The sequence below is a fragment of the Salvelinus alpinus genome, chromosome 22 (genome assembly GCF_045679555.1).
Source record: "Salvelinus alpinus chromosome 22, SLU_Salpinus.1, whole genome shotgun sequence".
NCBI lineage: Eukaryota > Metazoa > Chordata > Actinopteri > Salmoniformes > Salmonidae > Salvelinus > Salvelinus alpinus.
The window spans coordinates 30,653,353-30,679,701 of NC_092107.1; the positions used below are offsets into that span (position 1 = coordinate 30,653,353).

The 26,349-nt window shown below is 45.0% G+C and overlaps 1 protein-coding gene across 3 annotated transcripts in view; it reads left to right on the top strand.

Moving 5' to 3' along the window:
• The first annotated feature begins 1,764 nt into the window (after nt 1–1,764).
• LOC139549419 (ephrin type-A receptor 4) overlaps nt 1,765–26,349 on the top strand; it is a 94,388-nt gene continuing 69,803 nt past the window's right edge. Inside the window, exons 1-3 of one of the 3 annotated variants that reach the window (XM_071359909.1) lie at nt 1,765–2,011; nt 3,361–3,428; nt 6,214–6,877. In XM_071359909.1, coding sequence (XP_071216010.1) covers nt 1,909–2,011; nt 3,361–3,428; nt 6,214–6,877 — 835 coding nt within the window. In that variant the 5' untranslated portion in view covers nt 1,765–1,908. The remainder of the gene's footprint in view (nt 2,012–3,360; nt 3,429–6,213; nt 6,878–26,349) is intronic. The other 2 variants (XM_071359908.1, XM_071359907.1) reach the window with 2 other exon arrangements.

Here is a 26,349-nt window from a genome sequence, read left to right on the forward strand (position 1 = left end):
TCAAGGGGAGGCTGTACAGTCTTGCCCTCTACCTGTGTCCGTTCAGATAGGACAGGTTAAGCCTGATACAGAGGCTATTTCTTTTGGGCTATTTCCTGTGTATATTTGGTAAATCTTCTTGTATATGTTGTATGATATGGCGCTTTCACCATTGGATCACCAAGACCTGTAAATAAGTCTACATTCTGAGCATGTCAACCTGCCTTATCTTCTGCTGATGTCATGCCTTTATACTACAATGTCCATGTTTTACAATTACATAGGCTAATAAAAACATGTTGTAGACAAAATAATGAAAAGGACTTTCCTGTAGCCTCGATAAATATACAAAGATTTGTAGTTGAAAAAGTATTTGCATGTATAGATATTTGTTTTCTTGACTTGAGACTTGACTTAAACTTGTGGCTAGACTCGACGTCACTTGCTCTTAGAATGCACGTCTTGGACTTGACTAGAGTCTTGACCCGTTCTGCTTTGGACTCAACTTGAGACTCAGACCTTGTGACTTGAGATTTGCTTGTGACTCGAATAATAGCGACTTGGTATTACCTCAGCCATTTTGGGTCCTGAGAACTACTTTCAAAACTACTGGCTGAAAATATACAAAACCTCTGTAGGGCCACGTTAAATGGAAGAGCCATGATGAGGAAGAACTGCGGGTAGCCTGCTGGGCCTTTTTGTGTATGTATTAGTGACTGTGTGAGGTGATGCGAGAACTACCCAACTACTCGACGACGATGGCCCTGTGCGGCTCACTGAAGCCTGCCTGGAGGTAGCAAAACTTGGCTCATCCCGCGGGAGCATGGAGAAAGATCCAGCCTGCTTAGGAGGACGTGAGGGAGAGGGTGAAGAAAACGTGTTAGTAGACAGACAGGCTGAACCAAAAGGGTGGACACCTGGGATTTTCCCAAACCGAATAATACCATCATTGTTTGAGAAAAAAAAAAAAGGAAAATAGTAGGCTACTCATTGATTTCTTTCTATACATTTCATACTCTGCAGACCTGTAGGTGATAACTATTAACATACATTCTAATATCACAACTCGGATGGAACCCCAGATGTATCCGGCCTAATTCCTATACAACCTTGATACAATGCTGTTAGAGTAACGACGATAATCCAATAACACGGGATTCGTGCCCATCATTCATAACCAAATTGTTTTGCACAATTTCCCAAAGTGGAATTTCGTGTTATGTTATCGGGTCACGCTCTTACTTGTTCCATAATCCAATAGATACTGACTATCTGTGATTGTATCCGCTAGGTGGCGACCTTGGTCTAAATCATTTCACCTTGGACAGCGATGCGCATCACTGGAGACGACATTCATAATTCACTTTGAGAAAAATGACAAATATCTGCCTATACATGACAATGACGAGTCCTAAGAAATAATTAAGATTTTCTAGGATTCTTTGAGCAAAGCACTTTTTGAGACACTGGTGTTATAGCCTAGACCTAATAAGGAGAATGTTGAAAAATTAAACAAAAATCAAAATGTATTAAACGTTTTGGGGAATTTCATCTTCATTATTAATTACAACGTAAATACATTATCTTGGAAGTTTATTGCTTCTCTTTAACAATACAAATAGTGGTGTCCGCATGACATAAATTCACTAAATATTACAGTAACTCCTGGTCCTTTACACATTCCCATTTTGGCCCTACCAGTGTCCATTCATGGCTGAGGGGTAGGGGACAGTTAATGATTATTTCCCCCTGTTTTCCCGACCACTGTGTTTCTAATTTGGATTGACTGCCGCGTCAGAGCGCGCAGACTCACCTCCCGGCTGTTTTCGGAGCTTCGCTCTATCCCTGCTTCAAACACATATTCCACAGGGAGAGAGAGAGAGAGCAGGACCTGTGAGGAGCGGAACGAACGACCAGAAAAAACGACAAATGGCACTCATGGCTGGGATTTTGTTTACGGCGACCTCTGTGCTGCTTGGAATTGGAATTTCTACGTGTGTTTCTTCGGCACGGATTTACCCCCCAAACGAAGGTAAGACTTGGAATAATAGCGGAGCCCCGTTCTGGACTTTTTCTCCGCTAGTTTATACTCCGTCCACTTCATGTGTGAGACGGACCACCAGCCCCGTGTCCCGTAGCTATGCTGGACTCGTGCAAGGACCAGCAGCACTCAAAGAATTGGCCAACGCTATTAATTTGCTCATCATCATGTACTATTAATCTCTGACATTGGACTAGGCTTTCCAAATGCGTCAAACCCATCGAACGTTTTGTGTCATAGACTACTAGGTTATCTTGCTACCCAAGTTGCTGAAAGCGCTTTGCAAAAAGCCGCAGCGTATGAAGTCTATATGGGCTCTAGCAGGATCTGAGTGGAGTGCTGTTAAATCTTACTTCAGTCTCTGTTAATTAGGCGACAGTCAACTTCTTCAGCAACATTCGTTTTTTCTTGAGCCATATATGCTACAAAGACACGATGTTATAAACAAATCATTATTGCTTTGGAGGGTATGCATGTGTCTGATTTTGTGCAAGGCCGTTGTGCAAAAGCCCCCCTTACAAAATGAGCCATGTAATATTAGTTCACCTTGTATTGCAGTCGCAGTTCTGTAAAATTATCCCCATTCAATTAACAAGTGGCGTTTGCGCATTTTCTATGTCAAAACGCATTAACTTCAAAACAATACAAAAATAATTACCCAAGTCATTTCAGATAAAGGAAAACATCTTAAATTAAATCCACTTTTTTTATTAAACTCACTGCATATTTAAGCGCTTACATTTGTGATTTTCTTCACTGCGCAGTGAGAGGATTTCCGTAAGAAATATAAGGGACTATTGAAATGTCATTACGGATTCTTTTTGATTTTTCACTGAAGCAAATTCATTTAGACGTCCGTGCTCCTCATCGTAGAACCTCAGGACCCGAGTTAATAAAACACACAAACGGAGTCTCCAATATGTTTTGGAGAGTCGCATTCACTGGGTTACATTGACAATACCCATGGTTCTTTATACAAAATATAAGATCCCCGTAAAATGGGACCCCTTTATGTTTTTAGTCATCACAAATCCCCCTGGAAAAATCTATCCATATTACGCATTTGAGTAATGCAAACATATTACATCGTTTATGGATGTAGGTGTGTGGAATGGGCCTATAGATACGTCATTACATATTGATCATTAGCTTACTTCTGACATGTTTTTCGTTGAGCAGATTGCACGTAGTTGTTTTCCTCGGCAAACGGCATAACTATCCAACTATGGCAACAACACGGTGGCTGTTCCAGACTGTATATTATCACTGTAGACAAGGTTACACATATTCCGTGTTATGAACAGTCTATAACTGCTCACTTCTCTTTCTATGTTTTTCAGTGACGTTACTGGACTCCAGATCTGTAGCGGGGGAGTTGGGCTGGTTCGCCAACCCAACAGAAGGAGGGGTAAGTGCCCCTTGTTCAGACGCGAGTCCCCCGTTGAGTCAAAATGGAGAGACGATGTCCTCTATAGCCCACCGGCCCCCTCTGTCCTTCTCTCCCTCTACTCGCCGTAATGGTTAGATTCGAGTCCGATACTGCAGCGGGCGTCGGGTTTCCTGAATAGACGGCTGATTGAATCGGTCTTTGTGGAGAAACTGTATATCCTTTTCCCCCATTGAGGCGCGGGGGAAGAGGAACTTGGCAGCACAGAAAGGGTCCTCTGGAATGGATGAATGAAGGGAAAGGGCAGCGGGTTTCAGTCCTCACAGTAGGATTGGATTGGGCCATAAAGCAATAGGGAATGTGATCGGACTAAATGCATGATCCCGCGGTCTAATTGGGATATATATAGTTGCGCAGATAAGGTACAGAGTGCGACTGTTTCGGGAATGACCGTGTTAGGCCCTTCGGTGCGCGCGGCTGGGGCCGGTCTGGCACACACTCCCCTGTCCGTTGTTCCCTGAGCCGAAGCAGCAACAGCACTGGCGTTTGAATAATTGCATGGAACCATCTTATATGTGTTGTTGTATTTATAGACTAAACCAACAAGGTGGCCCAAAGTTGAGCAACATATGCTATCCATTACGTCCTTCTTTCTATTCAGGCATCTTCTGGCATATCAATTATATTTTAATGATACAGTTTATGGTATGCTATAGACCCACAAAATAAACGTTGCCGTTTTGTGTCAGCCTTCTCTCCAACTCTTGTTTTATTCACCATTGGGTTGAGTTGCTGTTCAATGAATGTGGCTCGTGCAGCTTTTGGGTGCTCTCCGTTCCTTCTTCAGCGGTTTCCTCCGTGGCGGATGGATTGACAGGGTGCTGGCAGCGCCGACAGCCCTGCATTCACGCTCTCATTACGACCAATTACCCCCATTCTCCCTCTCCTCCGCTATCGGGAAAAGGTGCGGCCTTATCTGCCTAGCCGGTTGATTTCCACAATAAAGGGCCAAGCAGAAAGAAGAAAGCTGTTGAATAAAGCAGCTGGGTGATGGACACTTTCTCAAATCGGAGCCTCAGCCATGTTTAGCGTTATCTCCCCTACTCAAATGAATAGGGCTTTAAACGAGATTAGTTATGATAACGCATTGAATCAAATTCAGCACAGCGTACATCCTTCCCCCTAGTAATAGCTCTGTTTGGACTCGTTTCTCTAAATAGAATATAGTCCTAAGCAGATACAAGCAGAAGGCTGGCTTGTCTGCTCTTGTCTTTAAATGCAGACAACTTTTTTAAACCTTATTGTGAAAAATGTAAAAGGCCCAGTGCAGTCAAAAATGAGATTTCCCTGTGTTTTTTTTATACATACTTCCAGACTAAGATGTCGAATAATACTGTTAAATTGTGAAAATGATGATCATGCCCTTTTAGTGTAAGAGTTATTTGAAAAGACCACCTGAAAATTTCAGCCTGTTTTGGTGGGATGGAGTTTTGGCCTGCCTGTTGACATCACCAGGTGGTAAATTAGTTAATAGACCAATAAGAAAGAGAGTTCCAAACCTCTCTGCCAATAACAGCTAGTTTTCAGTGTCCCCTCCCCACTCAGACCACTCCCAGACAGTCCTAGCAAAATTCTTGCTTGAGAAATGTCTCTTTGCTAACAAGCAATTTTTGGTTTATTTTTGTCCATTTTAATTTAAAACAATCACAGTAAGGTACTTAATTGTTACCCCGAAATGATTATATATTGAGATAAAAACGGCTGCGTTGGCCCTTTAACAGCGCACACCATAATGCCCCCAACGCCTTTCAAAACACCATACTCTTTAGTAGCTGGGACTTTATCGTAAGTAAAACAAACATTGCTCCTATAATAATAAGCCAGCCAGTCATCGATAACGTAATCCATGCACCTCAGGTTCACGTCCTTTACCAATGAGTTAATTCTAAAAACACCCGGTCCACATGTGTGCTGTCCAAACCCTCTCCCTCTCCAAAATAAGTTGTAGGCCTACAGAAGGAACACAGACACCCTTTTTCCATTGGGTTTCTGTTCAGATCCCTATAAGCCCCTGTAACGGATGTGAAATGGCTAGCTAGTTAGCGGTGACGTCACTTGCTCTGAGACCTTGAAGTAGTGGTTCCCCTTGCTCTGCAAGGGCCGCGGCCTTTGTGGAGCGATGGGTAACGATGCTTCGTGGGTGACTGTTGTTGATGTGTGCAGAGGGTCCCTGGTTTGCGCCCGGGTCGGGGCGAGGGGACGGACTAAAGTTAAACTGTTACACCCCTACAGACGTAAGGCGTATCCATTAGCTCATACAGAAGATTCTTTCAATATCTCTTCACCCTCACACTGTATTTCTCTCCATTTGGTGACCTTTAAATGAATCATGGAGTTATGGGGATTTACATTGAGGTCATCATTATATGACATTAAAATAATAATTTGAATGGTGCATGTTCTCCAAGGATTTGGTTGGTTTCCTTTTATGTGGAGAGAAAGTGTACTAGTCAGGCTTGAATACAGTACAGCAGCCTATGTGTACTTATTTCTGATTGTACCGGTAGTAGTTTCATTATAACAGGCCTTGCTATTTCTATTAGGCTTTGTCATGCATTTATTATTACGTTTGGCCATTAAATACTTGGCCTACTGAGACGCAGATATTAAGTCACTGTTCTGCTATGGTCTTTCTCAATGTACAGTATGTCTGCAAGTTAAGGTTTATATGTGGCCTACCATTTTACAGATTTCTCATAATATTTGTCAGATGTTTTCCTAACATTTCCTCTGTTTGTCTCCTCAGTGGGAGGAGGTGAGCATCATGGATGAGAAGAACATTCCCATCAGGACGTACCAGGTGTGTAACGTGATGGAACCCAACCAGAACAACTGGCTTAGAACTGACTGGATCCCCCGGGTTGGCGCCCAGCGTGTCTACATTGAAATCAAGTTCACCCTGCGCGACTGTAACAGTCTCCCTGGTGTCATGGGAACCTGCAAGGAGACCTTCAACCTCTACTACTACGAGTCCAACAACGACAAGGAGCGCTACATCCCAGAGAACCAGTTTGGCAAGATCGACACGGTGGCGGCCGACGAGAGCTTCACCCAGGTGGACATCGGAGACCGCATCATGAAGTTGAACACGGAGGTCAGGGACGTGGGAGCCTTGACCCGGAAGGGTTTCTACCTGGCCTTCCAGGACGTGGGAGCCTGCATTGCCCTGGTGTCTGTCAGGGTGTTCTATAAGAAGTGTCCCATGGCTGTGAGGAACCTGGCCCAGTTCCCTGACACCACTACCGGGGCTGACACCTCATCACTGGTAGAAGTCAGAGGATCCTGCGTAAATGATTCAGAGGAGCGTGACGTTCCCAAAATGTACTGCGGGGCGGACGGAGAGTGGCTGGTGCCCATCGGGAACTGCCTGTGTAACCCGGGATTTGAGGAGAGAAACGTTGAATGCCAGAGTAAGTTAAGGAGCGAAAGCTTCTGTTTGCTTCTGATATATATATTCCTCTAGTCACGGGCAGCAGCTGTTGTTTGTGGTTATTTATACTCTTCTCTATCATTGTCTCTTCATTCACCTTCCTTCTCTATCTCCATACAGTAGTCTGCTTCTTTATCAAATCTCCCTCCTCTCTCTCTGTCTGTCTCTTTGTCTCACTCCCTCCATGTATCCCACTCTCTTTGTCTCTCACTCTCTCTCGCTCTCTCTCCCTCTCTCGCTCTCTCTCCCTCTCTCTATTCACCAGCCGCTCTCTCTTTTGCTTGTTGTCTCTCTCTCCTCTTCCCCTCCCTGCGTCTCTCCTACATGATATCAGGCTGGGTAATAGAAGCGGTGATGATTGTAAATGGCGTAATTATCCAGTCCATTGTGATGTGTTAGTTAGGCCAGGGTAACAGGCCTGCTATTGGGATGTGTTAGTTAGGCCAGGGTACCAGGCCTGCTATTGGGATGTGTTAGTTAGGACAGAGGAACAGGCCTGCTATTTGGATGTGTTAGTTAGGACAGAGGAACAGGCCTGCTATTGGGATGTGTAAGTTAGGCCAGGGTAACAGGCCTGCTATTTGGATGTGTTAGTTAGGCCAGGGTAACAGGCCTGCTATTGTGATGTGTTAGTTAGGACAGAGGAACAGGCCTGCTATTGTGATGTGTTAGTTAGGCCAGGGTAACAGGCCTGCTATTGGGATGTGTTAGTTAGGACAGAGGAACAGGCCTGCTATTTGGATGTGTTAGTTAGGACAGAGGAACAGGCCTGCTATTGGGATGTGTAAGTTAGGCCAGGGTAACAGGCCTGGTTTTGGGATGTGTCAGTTAGGCCAGGGTAACAGGCCTGCTATTGGGATGTGTTAGTTAGGCCAGGGTAACAGGCCTGCTATTGGGATGTGTTAGTTAGGCCAGGGTAACAGGCCTGCTATTGGGATGTGTTAGTTAGGCCAGGGTAACAGGCCTGCTATAGGGATGTGGTAGTTAGGACAGAGGAACAGGCCTGCTATTGGGATGTGTTATTTAGGCCAGGGTAACAGGCCTGCTATAGGGATGTGTTAGTTAGGACAGAGGAACAGGCCTGCTATTGGGATGTGTTAGTTAGGCCAGGGTAACAGGCCTGCTATAGGGATGTGGTAGTTAGGCCAGGGTAACAGGCCTGCTATAGGGATGTGGTAGTTAGGCCAGGGTAACAGGCCTGCTATAGGGATGTGGTAGTTAGGCCAGGGTAACAGGCCTGCTATTGGGATGTGTTAGTTAGGCCAGGGGATCAGACCTGCTATAGGGATGTGTTAGTTAGGCCAGGGTAACAGGCCTGCTATTGGGATGTGTTAGTTACTGTAGGCCAGGGGATCAGACCTGCTATTGGGATGTGTTAGTTAGGCCAGGGTAACAGGCCTGCTATTGGGATGTGTTAGTTAGGCCAGGGTAACAGGCCTGCTATTGGGATGTGTTAGTTAGGCCAGGGTAACAGGCCTGCTATTGGGATGTGTTAGTTAGGCCAGGGTAACAGGCCTGCTATTGGGATGTGTTAGTTAGGCCAGGGTAACAGGCCTGCTATTGGGATGTGTTAGTTAGGCCAGGGGATCAGACCTGCTATAGGGATGTGGTAGTTAGGCCAGGGTAACAGGCCTGCTATTGGGATGTGTTAGTTAGGCCAGGGTAACAGGCCTGCTATAGGGATGTGGTAGTTAGACCAGGGTAACAGGCCTGCTATTGGGATGTGTTAGTTAGGCCAGGGGATCAGACCTGCTATTGGGATGTGCTAGTTAGGCCACAGGAACAGGCCTGCTATTGGGATGCATTAGTTAGGCCAGAGGAACAGGCCTGCTATTGAGATGCATTAGTTAGGCCAGGAGACAGGCCTGCTATTTGGATGTGTTAGTTAGGCCAGGAGACAGGCCTGCTATTTGGATGTGGTAGTTAGGCCAGAGGAACAGGCCTGCTATTGGGATGTGTTAGTTAGACCAGGAGACAGGCCTGCTATTTGGATGTGGTAGTTACTGTAGGCCAGGGGATCAGACCTGCTATAGGGATGTGTTAGTTAGGCCAGGGGATCAGACCTGCTATTGGGATGTGCTAGTTAGGCCACAGGAACAGGCCTGCTATTGAGATGCATTAGTTAGGCCAGGAAAAACAGGCGTGCTATTGGGATGTGTTAGTTAGGCCAGGAAAAACAGGCCTGCTATTGGGATGTGCTAGTTAGGCCAGGGGAACAGGCCTGCTATTGAGATGCATTAGTTAGGCCAGGAAAAACAGGCGTGCTATTGGGATGTGTTAGTTAGGCCAGGAAAAACAGGCCTGCTATTGGGATGTGTTAGTTAGACCAGGAGACAGGCCTGCTATTTTGATGTGGTAGTTACTGTAGGCCAGGGGATCAGACCTGCTATTGGGATGTGTTAGTTAGACCAGGGTAACAGGCCTGCTATTGGGATGTGTTAGTTACTGTAGGCCAGGGGATCAGACCTGCTATAGGGATGTGGTAGTTAGACCAGGGTAACAGGCCTGCTATTTGGATGTGGTAGTTAGACCAGGGGAACAGGCCTGCTATTTGGATGTGGTAGTTAGGCCAGGGGAACAGGCCTGCTATTTGGATGTGGTAGTTAGACCAGGGGAACAGGCCTGCTATTTGGATGTGGTAGTTAGACCAGGGGAACAGGCCTGCTATTTGGATGTGGTAGTTAGGCCAGGGGAACAGGCCTGCTATTGGGATGTGGTAGTTAGACCAGGGGAACAGGCCTGCTATTTGGATGTGGTAGTTAGGCCAGGGGAACAGGCCTGCTATTTGGATGTGGTAGTTAGACCAGGGGAACAGGCCTGCTATTTGGATGTGGTAGTTAGACCAGGGGAACAGGCCTGCTATTGGGATGTGCTAGTTAGACCAGGGGAACAGGCCTGCTATTGGGATGTGTTAGTTAGGCCAGGGGATCAGACCTGCTATAGGGATGTGGTAGTTAGACCAGGGGAACAGGCCTGCTATAGGGATGTGGTAGTTAGACCAGGGTAACAGGCCTGCTATTGGGATGTGTTAGTTACTGTAGGCCAGGGGATCAGACCTGCTATAGGGATGTGTTAGTTAGGCCAGGGGATCAGACCTGCTATAGGGATGTGGTAGTTAGACCAGGGGAACAGGCCTGCTATTGGGATGTGTTAGTTACTGTAGACCAGGGGAACAGGCCTGCTATTGGGATGTGTTAGTTAGGCCAGGGGATCAGACCTGCTATAGGGATGTGGTAGTTAGACCAGGGGAACAGGCCTGCTATTTGGATGTGGTAGTTAGGCCAGGGTAACAGGCCTGCTATTTGGATGTGGTAGTTAGACCAGGGGAACAGGCCTGCTATTTGGATGTGGTAGTTAGACCAGGGGAACAGGCCTGCTATTGGGATGTGTTAGTTAGGCCAGGGGAACAGGCCTGCTATTGGGATGTGCTAGTTAGACCAGGGTAACAGGCCTGCTATTGGGATGTGTTAGTTAGGCCAGGGGATCAGACCTGCTATTGGGATGTGCTAGTTAGGCCAGGGGAACATACCTGCTATTGGGATGTGCTAGTTAGACCAGGGGAACAGGCCTGCTTTTGGGATGTGCTAGTTAGACCAGGGGAACAGGCCTGCTAGTGGGATGTGTTAGTTAGGCCAGGGTAACAGGCCTGCTATTGGGATGTGTTTGTTAGACCAGGGGGACAGGCCTGCTATTGGGATGTGTTTGTTAGTCCAGGGTAACAGGCCTGCTATTGGGATGTGTTTGTTAGGCCAGTGGAACAGGCCTGCCTGTCTGCCGTGTGTATCTGCTGGATAAATTTCTCAGGAGAGATCAGTCTTAATAGCTTCCAGTGTCTCTTTCCTCGCCTCCCCATTCCCAGTCAGATGATTCCCAGTCTCTCTCCTCCCCTACCACCACACCACCAGCCCCAATCCCAGCCAGATGATTCCAAGTCTCTCTCTCTCCTCCAGACCCCAGCCCCAATCCCAGTCAGATGATTCCCAGTCTCTCTCCTCCCCTACCCACCACACCACCAGCCCCAATCTCAGCCAGATGATTCCTAGTCTCTCTCGCTCCTCCAGACCCCAGCCCCAATCCCAGGAAGATGATTCCCAGTCTCTCCCGGTCTCTCTCTCTCTCTCCTCCCCACCCCACCTTTCCCCACCACAGCCCAAATCCCAGCTAGATGATTTTCAGAAGGGCCAGTGCTGGCCTGTGAGAGAGAGATAGACAGAAGCCCTCACTCGTCTGGTTTATCATTCTATGCAGGTGGACGAGAGGTGAAAAGAAACACACACACTCTCACCAATGAAATAGAGCTGAAACAGAGACACACGGCGATGAGGAGGAAAAAATGATGAAAGTGTTTGTTTTTAGCCTTTAGTCCACCTCAATGATCGCTCTTGTTTAATGTTGTTTGTGTGGCTATACTTAGTGAATGTCTTTTGTTATCCATCAGCATCTGAATAAAAACATGGCAATGTAAATAAACGAAATTGTACTCAAAAGCCAGAATAAATAAAAATATGTTGAATCTGTTAATACATTTACCAAGGATATATAGACCTACTGTATGTTTTTCACTTGGTGTGTGACTACCAGGTTTCTCTCCTGGTGTGGATACCAGTGTGTTGTGTGTGTGTGTGTAGTTCCTGGTGTGTGACTACCAGTGTGTTGTGTGTGTGTGTGTGTAGTTGGCCGTCAGCTGCCCCCCCCCCCACCCTAAAGGTCAGTGGGCCGCTGCAGCGTGGGGTCAGAGGCCGGCCAGGTTGATTAACGGGGGACGGGCCACTCTACCTACCTTAATTTACGGGGGAACCTTTAAGCACTATCTCAGGACTAATTGCATGACAAACAGGCCTGGTGATTTAGGGTACTAGGGCTGGCTGGCTCCTTCTGAGGAGGGTCGAGGAGGGCACACTGAGGTACAAATGGCCAAAGATGGTGTGTGTGTGTGTGTGTGGGATAGGTTGGGGGTCAGGGGGTAGCATTTCGGGGCAAGAATGTTCTTTGGAGTGTAGCCCGTCTCCCCTGTTGGTTTCTGTGGCTGTGTGGATGGCAGGGGCCAGGTTTCTCCCTCCCTGGGTTGTCTTCAAAGGAGAGAGCAGAGATGGCAGGCTGAAGGAAGGAGAGCTGACTGAGAGTACTCTTTGAAAGATGATGTATCCTTACTGGTGTGAGTCAGCAATATTTACTTCTCTCTCATACCAAACTCATGGGCAACTGAGTGCCCTTTAGTCTATCTTTGCAATGATTGTTTCTATGAGTGTCTAGTCATGTGTTAATTTGTCTTTTTGCGATGTGTATACAGTGCCCTATGTAATTATTGGGGCAGTGACACATGTTTAGTTATTTTGGCAATTTAGATTTGAAATTATACAATGACTACGAGGTTAAAGTGCAGACTGTCAGCTTTAATTAAAGGGTATTTTCATCCATATCGGGTGAACCGTTTAGAAATTACAGCACTTTCGGTACATAGTCCCCCCATTTTAGGGGACCAATTCACTTATATGTGTATTAAAGTAGTCAAAAGTAAGTATTAGGTTCCATATTCCTAGCACACAAAGCTACATCAAGCTTGTGACTTTACAAACTTGTTGGATGCATTTGCTGTTTGTTTTGGTTGTGTTTTAGAATATTTTGTGTCCAATAGAAATGAATGGTAAATAATGTATTATGTCACTTTGGAGTCACTTTTATTGTAAATAAGAATATAATATGTTTCTAAACATTTCTATGTTAATGTGGATGCTGCCATTATTGTGGATAGTCCTTAATGAATCGTGAATAATGAAAGTTACAGACGCACAAATACCATACCCTATGGGAGGTTAGCATTTTGGGGTGGGGTATGATATTTGTGCGTCTAACTTTCTGTGTCACTGTCCCAATAATTACGGGGGACACTGTATGTATGTGCTGTGTCATATAACATCAGTGGTATGTGCTCTATCACATCAGAGTTGGGTCAGACAAACACTCACGTTCTGCCTGGGTCTCCATGGTTACCAGAGCGTCAGTCCAGGGTCTACCTCAGTGTTTGATGGGTTAAAAGGTGGAGCTCACTGTCAGCATTCAAGTGCACCGATGAGCTGGTTAATATTCCCCAGTGTGACGAGGTAGAATAGAGGGGGGCTCAACTTCAATATAATCATGTGGACCAAGACACTAAAGAGGGGCTGAGATGGGGGGTTGAGTCTCAAGTCCTCCGTCAGAAAGAGGGTGTGTGTGTGTGTGTGGGTGTGTGTGTCAAGGTTATGGGGGTACCTTGGCCTCTGGTTCCCAGCAGTGGTGAGTGAATGGGACTCCTCCATCATTGTTGAAGCAGTGAGGTTGGGGGGTGTGTGGGTTAGGGGGGGGTCAGAGGATTGTGAACACTGGCTGAGGGTCAAAGGTCAATAAGTTGTTCATCCATCTTGCTGGTATGCATGACAGGGTCGAGGGCCAGGATTTATTAAGACGTCAGGATCCTGACAGCTGGGTGCTCGGGGGCCGCCAGAATGTGTACACTGAGCACAGGGGCCAAGGGGAGAGAGGTACAGGGGCCAGGGAGGGCCCCATGAGAAGGACCGGGGGTTTGCTTTTGGGCTCCTTTCTTTTCTCTCTCATTCCCTTGTTTCTATGAGCTTGGGTAGTGGGGTAGCGCTCTCTGCCGCTAGTCGTCTGTTGAGGGTGACCGCATTGTTGAGGGGGGATTGTCGGAAGGACGTGTCACAAGTGTTTGCATGTGTGAATGTGTGTGTATCGATGTGTGTGAGTCAGTGTGTGTATTGCGTTCATGTGAGTTCATGTGTGTGACTGTATGTGTGTGTCCAGGTTTGTCCGTGTATTGCGTTCATGTGTGCGAGTTTCTGTGTGTATGTGTTGGAGGCAGACGACTTGGGTGGCTGAACCGTGAAGGTGGCAGACTGTTTTGACACCTCTCATTGGGGAGGGAGGGAGGTGTGGGTGGGGAGCACACTGGGAGTTTAAACCTCCACACCGCCTTTACAAATACTACATCAAGGAGAGGGAAGCTGCTGCTCTTTCAAGTCAACCTGCCTATCCACCCGCCTGTTCTGTTGTAGCAAGATGTGTATTTGCATGAATGAGTGTGTTTGTGTGCGTATGACCAGATTAGAGTCAGAGAGAGGAAGGATTGTGTCCAAAGACTGTGATTGTAGTGTTTTGCTCTATTCTCCTAACCTTAACCTGTTGATCCTGACCGTAGACTTTCTCTTGGTCTATTCTCCTAACCTTAACCTGTTGATCCTGACCGTATACCTTCTCAACTGAAAGTGGTTCACATTATTGGATTATGGGGTATTACATATCACACAGCTTTCCAGTATTCATGTAGTTGTATGAGATGTAGGCCTCTCTCTGTCTCTGTCTGTCTCTATCTCTATCCTCTCTCTCTCTCTCTCTCTCTCTCTCTCTCTCTCTCTCTCTCTCTCTCTCTCTCTCTCTCTCTCTCTCTCTCTCTCTCTCTCTCTCTCTCTCTCTCTCTCTCTCTCTCTCTCTCTCTCTCTCTGTCTCTGTCTCTGTCTCTGTCTCTCTCTCTTTCTCTCTGTGTTTCTTTGTCTCGGTCTCTCTCTGTTAACATTGTTAAATATGCACTAGGGAATATCATCTAAATTCATCACGTAATTCTATTTATCCCTCTAGTTCCTCATGACTTTAAATACACAAATACATATTAGGTTTGCATCTGTAGTCTCCCTCTCTCTTCCGCCCCCTTTTCCCCCTATCTTTCTCCCTCTCTCTTCCGCCCCCTTTTCCCCCTATCTTTCTCCCTCTCTCTTCCGCCCCCTTTTCCCCCTATCTTTCTCCCTCTCTCTTCCGCCCCCTTTTCCCCCTATCTTTCTCCCTCTCTCTTCCGCCCCCTTTTCCCCCTATCTTTCTCCCTCTCTCTTCCGCCCCCTTTTCCCCCTATCTTTCTCCCTCTCTCTTCCGCCCCCTTTTCCCCCTATCTTTCTCCCTCTCTCTTCCGCCCCCTTTTCCCCCTATCTTTCTCCCTCTCTCTTCCGCCCCCTTTTCCCCCTATCTTTCTCCCTCTCTCTTCCGCCCCCTTTTCCCCCTATCTTTCTCCCTCTCTCTTCCGCCCCCTTTTCCCCCTATCTTTCTCCCTCTCTCTTCCGCCCCCTTTTCCCCCTATCTTTCTCCCTCTCTCTTCCGCCCCCTTTTCCCCCTATCTTTCTCCCTCTCTCTTCCGCCCCCTTTTCCCCCTATCTTTCTCCCTCTCTCTTCCGCCCCCTTTTCCCCCTATCTTTCTCCCTCTCTCTTCCGCCCCCTTTTCCCCCTATCTTTCTCCCTCTCTCTTCCGCCCCCTTTTCCCCCTATCTTTCTCCCTCTCTTCATGTATTTTTTTGTGTCAGCCCTCCCTCCCTCTCTCTCTCTCTTGCCCTCCCTTCTTCCATCCCTCCCTCTCTCTCCCTTTCTCCCTCCCTCCCTCCCCCTCTCTCCCTTTCCCTCCCTCTCCAGGGTTGTTAGTGCTAGTCAGGCTGTCTCTGGTGAAAGCACCGTGGTGAACATTATCGCCAGTCTCTATTCCGACACACAAGCACGCACACACACACACACATTCACACACATTCACATACACTAGAATAGAATAGAATTGAATGTGCACGTCACTTTCTAGAGAAGCTCATTTTGTGTTGCTGTAAGGAGAGACGAGAATCTATTAGCACCAGGTAAGGGAAAGGAAAAGTATGACAAAGAGGACGAAATGTCTCATGACGGAGGATCCTTTCGCCCCTTATTTTTTCAGCAATAACGCTAAAATAATTGCTGTACCTTAGAGTCCTCATATTTCTTGCTTGTTTAGTTTCACTTATGTAAAACAGCTTGCCCTCCCTCTCCCCCTCCCTCTCCCTCTCCCCCTCACTCTCCCTCTCCCCCTCCCTCCACCAGATGAATTGTAATTCAGTGATCATTACTGGAGGTGTTGAAAGTTTCTTCCTGCTCGTACCACGGTCCTGGCTCGACGCTTTCCCCTGCTGTTCCTAACACTCATCGCCCTCTCTCCTCACACCCCATTCAGGCCAGGAAAAAAGTGCTTGTTGAGTGTGACCCAAGCAGGCGGGCAGTGGTCTGACAATACAAACACAACAAACGCAACCGAACGCCACCCGCATAACCCATATGTAACCACACCGTTAAAACTCCATAAATTTTTCAGCAAATATTCAGCTAACGACCGTGAACATTCAGGGGACATTGTGTAAAAAATGGTTTTGGAGCCAGCTCGTTCTCTCTCCACTCCTCTCCCTCATCTTTTTGAAAATCATCCTCTCTTTGAAGGCTGCGACGGGAAGAGGGAACGATTAAAGTAGTCACTAAGCAAATTAACATGTCAAAAGACCCAGAATAAATACCCCAGGCCGCTCTCTACCCAGACACCGCAGCCCTCCCGACTGCTCTCCCCTCTGTCCTTCCCTCTCTCCATCTCCATGTTTTTCAGTCTCCTCCACTTTCTCTCTCACCACACTTCTACCCCGCTTTCTTTTTCTTCCTTCCTTTCTTTCTCTCTCTCTTATTCTCTTATTCTCTCCTGGAAAAGCTTGGTTGATGGACAGACAGAAGGCTCTGAGGAGGAGCGAGAGAGGAAGAGAGAGCGAGGGGGAGGGAGAGAGAGAGACATGGGCTCCAATCAACAGAGGGCTCGGGCAGATCATTTGAAAGAGAGTGAATGAGAGAGGGAGTGAGGCTCTGCCACTTTCATTGACTTGACTGAGGGAGAAATAGTACTTTTGCAAAAAGGAGAGAGTAAAAGAAGGGGGCAGCGAGATGGAGAATAAGACAAAGAAAGGAAGTTAAGTGGGAGAGATTTAGTTCCAGTTTGGAAGTCTTCCCTTTTCTCCACTTCATCCATCTCTTCACCATCTCCCCAAAATCCCTCTGATCAAGGGTATTCTAGAACTGATGTTGAGGTGTGTGTGTGTGTAAGTGATACATCTCTGTGAAATGTGTATGTGCTTCTGTGTGTACATTTGCGATATCTATTGAGGTACGATCACCCCCTTAACCGTGACTTCTCTCTTAACATTTCAATCCTGTAGCGTGAGCAGCACAGCTGAATACAACACCAACATACCCACACATAGATGCTTTGCCTACCAACTCTCCCCCGGTTTCTCACAATGGAGGCTGATTGGAAACACCTTGACGAGTGTTTCATCTATCTCTCTCTCATTCCCTCCCTCTCTCATTCCATCTCTCTCTCCCTCCGATTTCGATCTTAAGCTCCCTCTATCCTGGCAGGCGGAGGAGGTGGTCTTTTCTTCACTCGTCATCTTCTTCCCGAGCTCAGAAATCCTCTGGGAATGAAAGGCCTGGCTGTGGTAATCAGTTAGGGGTTATGACAAAAAGAGCGCCCAGGAAAAAAAGGCTTGATCTACTCTGATGGGCCAGAGTCTCGATTCAATGCCCATTTTAATAAGAAAAGGCCTCTTCTAATCACAATCTCCGTGCCGCTGGCACACTAGCCTTTCCCCCTCGGTAAACACACTGACATACGGACACACACACTCATACACTGATGAAACTCTGTGTCAGAGCCAGAACTCAGGAGGTGGGGATAGCAGTATTGTCACGCCCTGGCCATAGAGAGGTTTTCATTCTCTATTTTGGTTAGGCCAGGGTGTGACTAGGGTGGGCATTCTAGTTTCTTTATTTCTATGTTTTCTATTTCTTTGTTTTTGGCCGAGTGTGGTTCCCAATCAGAGGCAGCTGTCTATCGTTGTCTCTGATTGGGAATCATACTTAGGCAGCCTTTTTTCCCACCTGTGTTTGTGGGTAGTTCTTTTCTGTTTAGCTGTTTTGTTGCCTGACAGAACTGTGCTCTTTCGTTTTTTTCTACTTTGTTATTTTGTTCGAGTGTTTTTAAAGAATCATGAACACATAAAGAATCATGAACACTTACCACGCTGCGCTTTGGTCTCCTTCTTCAACCCATGAGAGGCGTTACAAGTATGTATGTGACGTGTGTGTGTAAGGTGTAGCCAGAGGACTGGTGAAATGTAATGTGAGAGGCTGGGTCTGGGAGTGCTAGCACCAGCCAGGGAAGAGGTGTACATTTTCCTGTTGTAGGGGCAGTGGTGTAAAGTACTTAAATAAAATGTATTTTTTTTAGCGTGTGTACTTTACTATTTATATATTTGACAGCTTTTACTTTTACTTCACTACATTCTTAAATAAAATGATACACTTTTTAATCCATACATTTTCCATGACACCCAAAAGTACTTGTTACATTTCAAATGCTCGTGCAGGACAGCAATATGGTCCAATAACGCTTTGTCATCCCTACTGCCTTTGATCTGGCGGACTTACTAAACACAAATACTGTGCTTGTAAATTATTTCTGAGTGTTGGAGTGTTCCCCTGTCTAATGTCAATTTAAAAAAGAAAGAAAATCGTGCCGTCTGGTTCGCTTAATATAAGGAATTTGGTGTATAGAATTTCCTTTTACTTTGTACTTTTACTCAAGTATGACAATTGTGTACTTTTTCCACCACTGTACTTAAGTACATTTAAAACCAGATACTTTTAGACTTTTACTCAAGTAGTATTTTACTGGGTGACTTTCAGTTTTACTATTCAGGTATCTTTACTTTTACTCAAGTATGACAAGGGATGATTTTTTCCACATGTCTCAAGGGTTATAAACCTTGATCCTGCTTGATGCACAACCCTGTCATACTGCAGGATAAATATCCCTTGAAGCCTCACGCCAGGGAGGAATGGGAGATAGGGAGAGAGACGGGGGAGTGACGGAGAGAGATAGAAAGAGAAAAAGAGAGTGAGCGATAGATATATAGAGAAACAGGGATGTATCACTGCTTTGATAAACAGCCTGAGATGTGAAAAGTGAAGCAGTGGGTTATGGGTAGAGGGGGCAATCGGTCTTTAAACACACGTTTCCTGGTTAAGTCATGACCCCAAATAGGAAGTCAATATTACTGCTATTAATTTCCAGCCTCAGATCAGCCTGCCCTAAGGAGGTAGGGATGAAGGAAGATAGACAGAATAGATGGAGAGACAGAGAGAATAGATGGAGAGACAGAGAGAATAGATGGAGAGACAGAGAGAATAGATGGAGAGACAGGGAGAATAGATGGAGAGACGGAGAATAGATGGAGAGACAGAGAGAATAGATGGAGAGACAGAGAATAGATGGAGAGACAGGGAGAATAGATGGAGAGACGGAGAATAGATGGAGAGACAGAGAATAGATGGAGAGATAGAGAGAATAGATGGAGAGACAGAGAGAATAGATGGAGAGACAGAGAGAATAAATGGAGAGACAGAGAGAATAGATGGAGAGACAGAGAGAATAGATGGAGAGAAAGAGAGAATAGATGGAGAGACAGAGAGACAGAGAATAGATGGAGAGACAGAGAGAATAGATGGAGAGACAGGGAGAATAGATGGAGAGACAGAGAGAATAGATGGAGAGACAGGGAGAATAGATGGAGAGACGGAGAATAGATGGAGAGACAGAGAGAATAGATGGAGAGACAGAGAATAGATGGAGAGACAGGGAGAATAGATGGAGAGACGGAGAATAGATGGAGAGACAAAGAATAGATGGAGAGATAGAGAGAATAGATGGAGAGACAGAGAGAATAGATGGAGAGACAGAGAGAATAAATGGAGAGACAGAGAGAATAGATGGAGAGACAGAGAGAATAGATGGAGAGAAAGAGAGAATAGATGGAGAGACAGAGAGACAGAGAATAGATGGAGAGACAGAGAGAATAGATGGAGAGACAGGGAGAATAGATGGAGAGACAGGGAGAATAGATGGAGAGACAGGGAGAATAGATGGAGAGACAGGGAGAATAGATGGAGAGACAGGGAGAATAGATGGAGAGACAGAGAATAGATGGAGAGACAGAGAGAATAGATGGAGAGACAGAGAATAGATGGAGAGACAGAGAATAGATGGAGAGACAGGGAGAATAGATGGAGAGACAGAGAATAGATGGAGAGACAGAGAGAATAGATGGAGAGACAGAGAGAATAGATGGAGAGACAGAGAGAATAGAAGGAGACACAGAGAGAATAGATGGAGAGACAGAGAGAATAGATGGAGAGAAAGAGAGACTAGATGGAGAGACAGGGAGAATAGATGGAGAGACGGAGAGAATAGATGGAGAGACAGAGATAATAGATGGAGAGACTAGATGGAGAGACGGAGAGACTAGATGGAGAGACAGGGAGAATAGATGGAGAGACGGAGAATAGATGGAGAGACAGGGAGAATAGATGGAGAGACGGAGAATCGATGGGGAGAAAGAGAGAATAGATGGAGAGACGGAGAGAATAGATGGAGAGACGGAGAGAATAGATGGAGAGACAGGGAGAATAGATGGCGAGACGGAGAGACTAGATGGAGAGACGGAGAGACTAGATGGAGAGACGGAGAGACTAGATGGAGAGAATAGATGGAGAGACAGAGAGACTAGATGGAGAGAAAGAGAGAATAGATGGAGAGAAAGAGAAAATAGATGGAGAGACATAGAGAATAGATGGAGAGACAGAGAATAGATGGAGAGACAGAGAGAATAGATGGAGAGACAGGGAGAATAGATGGAGAGAAAGAGAGAATAGATGGAGAGACAGAGAGACAGAGAATAGATGGAGAGACAGGGAGAATAGATGGAGAGACAGGGAGAATAGATGGAGAGACAGAGAATAGATGGAGAGACAGAGAGAATAGATGGAGAGAAAGAGAGAATAGATGGAGAGACAGAGAGAATAGATGGAGAGACAGAGAGACTAGATGGAGAGACAGAGAGAATAGATGGAGAGACAGAGAGAATAGATGGAGAGACAGAGAGAATAGATGGAGAGACAGAGAATAGATGGAGAGGGTGAGAGTATGGTAGTTTAGTGAGATGAAGAAAGAGATCAACAAGACAGATAGATGGAGAGAAACTCGACACTCATTTCTGGTAGTGCCCATTTTCAAACTTCAAAGCCGGCCATACATTTTCAATTGAACTGTTTTCTGTTCATGTTTTGGGTGTCCCTCTATCACTCTCTAGACATGTCTGTCTGCACATCAAATGTGTAGCCTAAACGCTACACATTAGCACTGTAACCTGCCCTAACCGCACGCCAAATTCCTACATATCAGGTTACCCATCCTCCTCAGCCCTCGCCACCCGCCTCACCACCAGGTTCAACCAGCCAGGGGGAAAGCCAAGGGTTAACGATGGGGGCGTTACCATGACAAAGCAACTGACAGCATTTTTAGCTTCCAGGGGTATTGCTCCATGTCAACACATGACCTCATTTCTGGATCTGGAGTAGGCCTCTTCTCAGGGACAGGCAGGGGAAGGTCAGTGGGAGCAGCAACAGGTCGAGGAGACATGACAAGAGGTCAGGGGTCAGCAGAGTGACAGCAGTGCTGGGGACTGTGTGATTCTGGGATGGGATGTTTGGAGAATTAGTGAACCTGCAAAGTTGTATGCATACACACAGGCCAGGCGGACACACATAAGGAATGCACTGTGTTCACACACACACACACACACACACACACACACACACACACACACACACACACACACACACACACACACACACACACACACACACACACACACACACACACACACACACACACACACACACACACACACTTACAGTGTTAACATAACAGAGTTACACACAAACACAATGTTAACATAACAGAGTTACACACACACACACAGAGTGCATACACTAACACACAGAGCTCGTACGTGTGCACATAAACATACACAGACACACAATAGAAGGTGTTTGGCCACAGACAGACTGATGGCTGGGAGCTACTAGTGGATTACCTAATCAAACAACCTAAAATACCCTGCATGTGATTAGCAGATATTAGTGAGGTTGTAGTGAAATGCTTGTGTTTCTAGCTCCGACAGTGCAGTAATATCTAACTAAATGCTTGTGTTTCTAGCTCCAACAGTGCAGTAATATCTAACTAAATGCTTGTGTTTCTAGCTCTGACAGTGCAGTAATATCTAACTAAATGCTTGTGTTTCTAGCTCTGACAGTGCAGTAATATCTAACTAAATGCTTGTGTTTCTAGCTCTGACAGTGCAGTAATATCTAACTAAATGCTTGTGTTTCTAGCTCTGACAGTGCAGTAATATCTAACTAAATGCTTGTGCTTCTAGCTCCGACAGTGCAGTAATATCTAACTAAATGCTTGTGTTTCTAGCTCCGACAGTGCAGTAATATCTAACTAAATGCTTGTGTTTCTAGCTCTGACAGTGCAGTAATATCTAACTAAATGCTTGTGTTTCTAGCTCTGACAGTGCAGTAATATCTAACTAAATGCTTGTGTTTCTAGCTCTGACAGTGCAGTAATATCTAACTAAATGCTTGTGTTTCTAGCTCCGACAGTGCAGTAATATCTAACTAAATGCTTGTGTTTCTAGCTCCGACAGTGCAGTAATATCTAACTAAATGCTTGTGTTTCTAGCTCCAACAGTGCAGTAATATCTAACTAAATGCTTGTGTTTCTAGCTCTGACAGTGCAGTAATATCTAACTAAATGCTTGTGTTTCTAGCTCCGACAGTGCAGTAATATCTAACTAAATGCTTGTGTTTCTAGCTCTGACAGTGCAGTAATATCTAACTAAATGCTTGTGTTTCTAGCTCCGACAGTGCAGTAATATCTAACTAAATGCTTGTGTTTCTAGCTCCGACAGTGCAGTAATATCTAACTAAATGCTTGTGTTTCTAGCTCCGACAGTGCAGTAATATCTAACTAAATGCTTGTGTTTCTAGCTCCGACAGTGCAGTAATATCTAACTAAATGCTTGTGTTTCTAGCTCCGACAGTGCAGTAATATCTAACTAAATGCTTGTGTTTCTAGCTCCGACAGTGCAGTAATATCTAACTAAATGCTTGTGTTTCTAGCTCTGACAGTGCAGTAATATCTAACTAAATGCTTGTGTTTCTAGCTCTGACAGTGCAGTAATATCTAACTAAATGCTTGTGTTTCTAGCTCCGACAGTGCAGTAATATCTAACTAAATGCTTGTGTTTCTAGCTCCAACAGTGCAGTAATATCTAACTAAATGCTTGTGTTTCTAGCTCTGACAGTGCAGTAATATCTAACTAAATGCTTGTGTTTCTAGCTCTGACAGTGCAGTAATATCTAACTAAATGCTTGTGTTTCTAGCTCTGACAGTGCAGTAATATCTAACTAAATGCTTGTGTTTCTAGCTCTGACAGTGCAGTAATATCTAACTAAATGCTTGTGCTTCTAGCTCCGACAGTGCAGTAATATCTAACTAAATGCTTGTGTTTCTAGCTCCGACAGTGCAGTAATATCTAACTAAATGCTTGTGTTTCTAGCTCTGACAGTGCAGTAATATCTAACTAAATGCTTGTGTTTCTAGCTCTGACAGTGCAGTAATATCTAACTAAATGCTTGTGTTTCTAGCTCTGACAGTGCAGTAATATCTAACTAAATGCTTGTGTTTCTAGCTCCGACAGTGCAGTAATATCTAACTAAATGCTTGTGTTTCTAGCTCCGACAGTGCAGTAATATCTAACTAAATGCTTGTGTTTCTAGCTCCGACAGTGCAGTAATATCTAACTAAATGCTTGTGTTTCTAGCTCTGACAGTGCAGTAATATCTAACTAAATGCTTGTGTTTCTAGCTCCGACAGTGCAGTAATATCTAACTAAATGCTTGTGTTTCTAGCTCTGACAGTGCAGTAATATCTAACTAAATGCTTGTGTTTCTAGCTCCGACAGTGCAGTAATATCTAACTAAATGCTTGTGTTTCTAGCTCCGACAGTGCAGTAATATCTAACTAAATGCTTGTGTTTCTAGCTCCGACAGTGCAGTAATATCTAACTAAATGCTTGTGTTTCTAGCTCCGACAGTGCAGTAATATCTAACTAAAGGCTTGTGTTTCTAGCTCTGACAGTGCAGTAATATCTAACTAAATGCTTGTGTTTCTAGCTCCGACAGTGCAGTAATATCTAACTAAATGCTTGTGTTTCTAGCTCCGACAGTGCAGTAATATCTAACTAAATGCTTGTGTTTCTAGCTCCGACAGTGCAGTAATATCTAACTAAATGCTTGTGTTTCTAGCTCTGACAGTGCAGTAATATCTAACTAAAGGCTTGTGTTTCTAGCTCTGACAGTGCAGTAATATCTAACTAAATGCTTGTGTTTCTAGCTCTGACAGTGCAGTAATATCTAACTAAATGCTTGTGTTTCTAGCTCTGACAGTGCAGTAATATCTAACTAAATGCTTGTGTTTCTAGCTCCGACAGTGCAGTAATATCTAACTAAATGCTTGTGTTTCTAGCTCCGACAGTGCAGTAATATCTAACTAAATGCTTGTGTTTCTAGCTCCGACAGTGCAGTAATATCTAACTAAATGCTTGTGTTTCTAGCTCTGACAGTGCAGTAATATCTAACTAAAGGCTTGTGTTTCTAGCTCTGACAGTGCAGTAATATCTAACTAAATGCTTGTGTTTCTAGCTCCGACAGTGCAGTAATATCTAACTAAATGCTTGTGTTTCTAGCTCCGACAGTGCAGTAATATCTAACTAAATGCTTGTGTTTCTAGCTCCGACAGTGCAGTAATATCTAACTAAATGCTTGTGTTTCTAGCTCTGACAGTGCAGTAATATCTAACTAAATGCTTGTGTTTCTAGCTCCGACAGTGCAGTAATATCTAACTAAATGCTTGTGTTTCTAGCTCTGACAGTGCAGTAATATCTAACTAAATGCTTGTGTTTCTAGCTCCGACAGTGCAGTAATATCTAACTAAATGCTTGTGTTTCTAGCTCCGACAGTGCAGTAATATCTAACTAAATGCTTGTGTTTCTAGCTCCGACAGTGCAGTAATATCTAACTAAATGCTTGTGTTTCTAGCTCTGACAGTGCAGTAATATCTAACTAAATGCTTGTGTTTCTAGCTCTGACAGTGCAGTAATATCTAACTAAATGCTTGTGTTTCTAGCTCCGACAGTGCAGTAATATCTAACTAAATGCTTGTGTTTCTAGCTCCGACAGTGCAGTAATATCTAACTAAATGCTTGTGTTTCTAGCTCCGACAGTGCAGTAATATCTAACTAAATGCTTGTGTTTCTAGCTCTGACAGTGCAGTAATATCTAACTAAATGCTTGTGTTTCTAGCTCCGACAGTGCAGTAATATCTAACTAAATGCTTGTGTTTCTAGCTCCGACAGTGCAGTAATATCTAACTAAATGCTTGTGTTTCTAGCTCCGACAGTGCAGTAATATCTAACTAAATGCTTGTGTTTCTAGCTCCGACAGTGCAGTAATATCTAACTAAATGCTTGTGTTTCTAGCTCCGACAGTGCAGTAATATCTAACTAAATGCTTGTGTTTCTAGCTCCGACAGTGCAGTAATATCTAACTAAATGCTTGTGTTTCTAGCTCTGACAGTGCAGTAATATCTAACTAAATGCTTGTGTTTCTAGCTCTGACAGTGCAGTAATATCTAACAAGTAATATCTAACAAATTACACAACATACACCCAATACACACAAATCTAAGTAGGAATGAATTAAGACTATATACCTATGGAAGAGCGATGTCAGAGCGGAACAGACTAAGATACAGTAGAATAGTATAGAATGCAGTATATACATATGACATGAGTAATGCAAGATATGTAAACATTATTAAAGTGACTACTGTTCCATTCCTTAAAGTGGCTAGTGATTCCTAGTCTATGCCTATAGGCAGCAGCTTCTAATGTGCTAGTGATGGCTGTTTAACAGTCTGGTGGCCTTGAGATGGAAGCTGTTTTTCAGTCTCTCGGTCCCAGCTTTGATGCACCTGTACTGACCTCACCTTCTGGATGATAGCGGGGTGAACAGGCAGTGGTTCGGGTGGTTGATGGCCTTGATGATCTTTTTGGCCTTCCTGTGACATCGGGTGCTGTAGGTGTCATGGAGGGCAGGTAGTTTGCTCCAGGTGATGCGTTGTGCAGACCGCACCACCCTCTGGAGAGCCTTGCGGTTGTCGGCGGTGCAGTTGCCGTACCAGGCAGTGATACAGCCCGACAGGATGCTTTCAATTGTGCATCTGTAAAAGTTTGTCAGTGTTTTAGGTGACAAGCCACATTTCTTTTGCCTCCTGAGGTTGAAGAGGCTCTGTTGCGCCTTCTTCACCACACTGTCTGTGTGGGTGGTCCATTTCAGTTAGTCAGTGATGTGTACGCCAAGGATATGTGTGTGTGTGTGTGTGTGTGTGTGTGTGTGTGTGTGTGTGTGTGTGTGTGTGTGTGTGTGTGTGTGTGTGTGTGTGTGTGTGTGTGTGTGTGTGTGTGTGTGTGTGTGTGTGTGTGTGTGTGTGTGTGTGTGTGTGTGTGTGTAATGACTGAATTATGTACGTAGGTGATTTAAAACGTGCTTGAGGAAATACTGACCTTTGTTTACCTTATTTATAGAGACAGTTTCCATATTGCTTCCCTTTCCTCT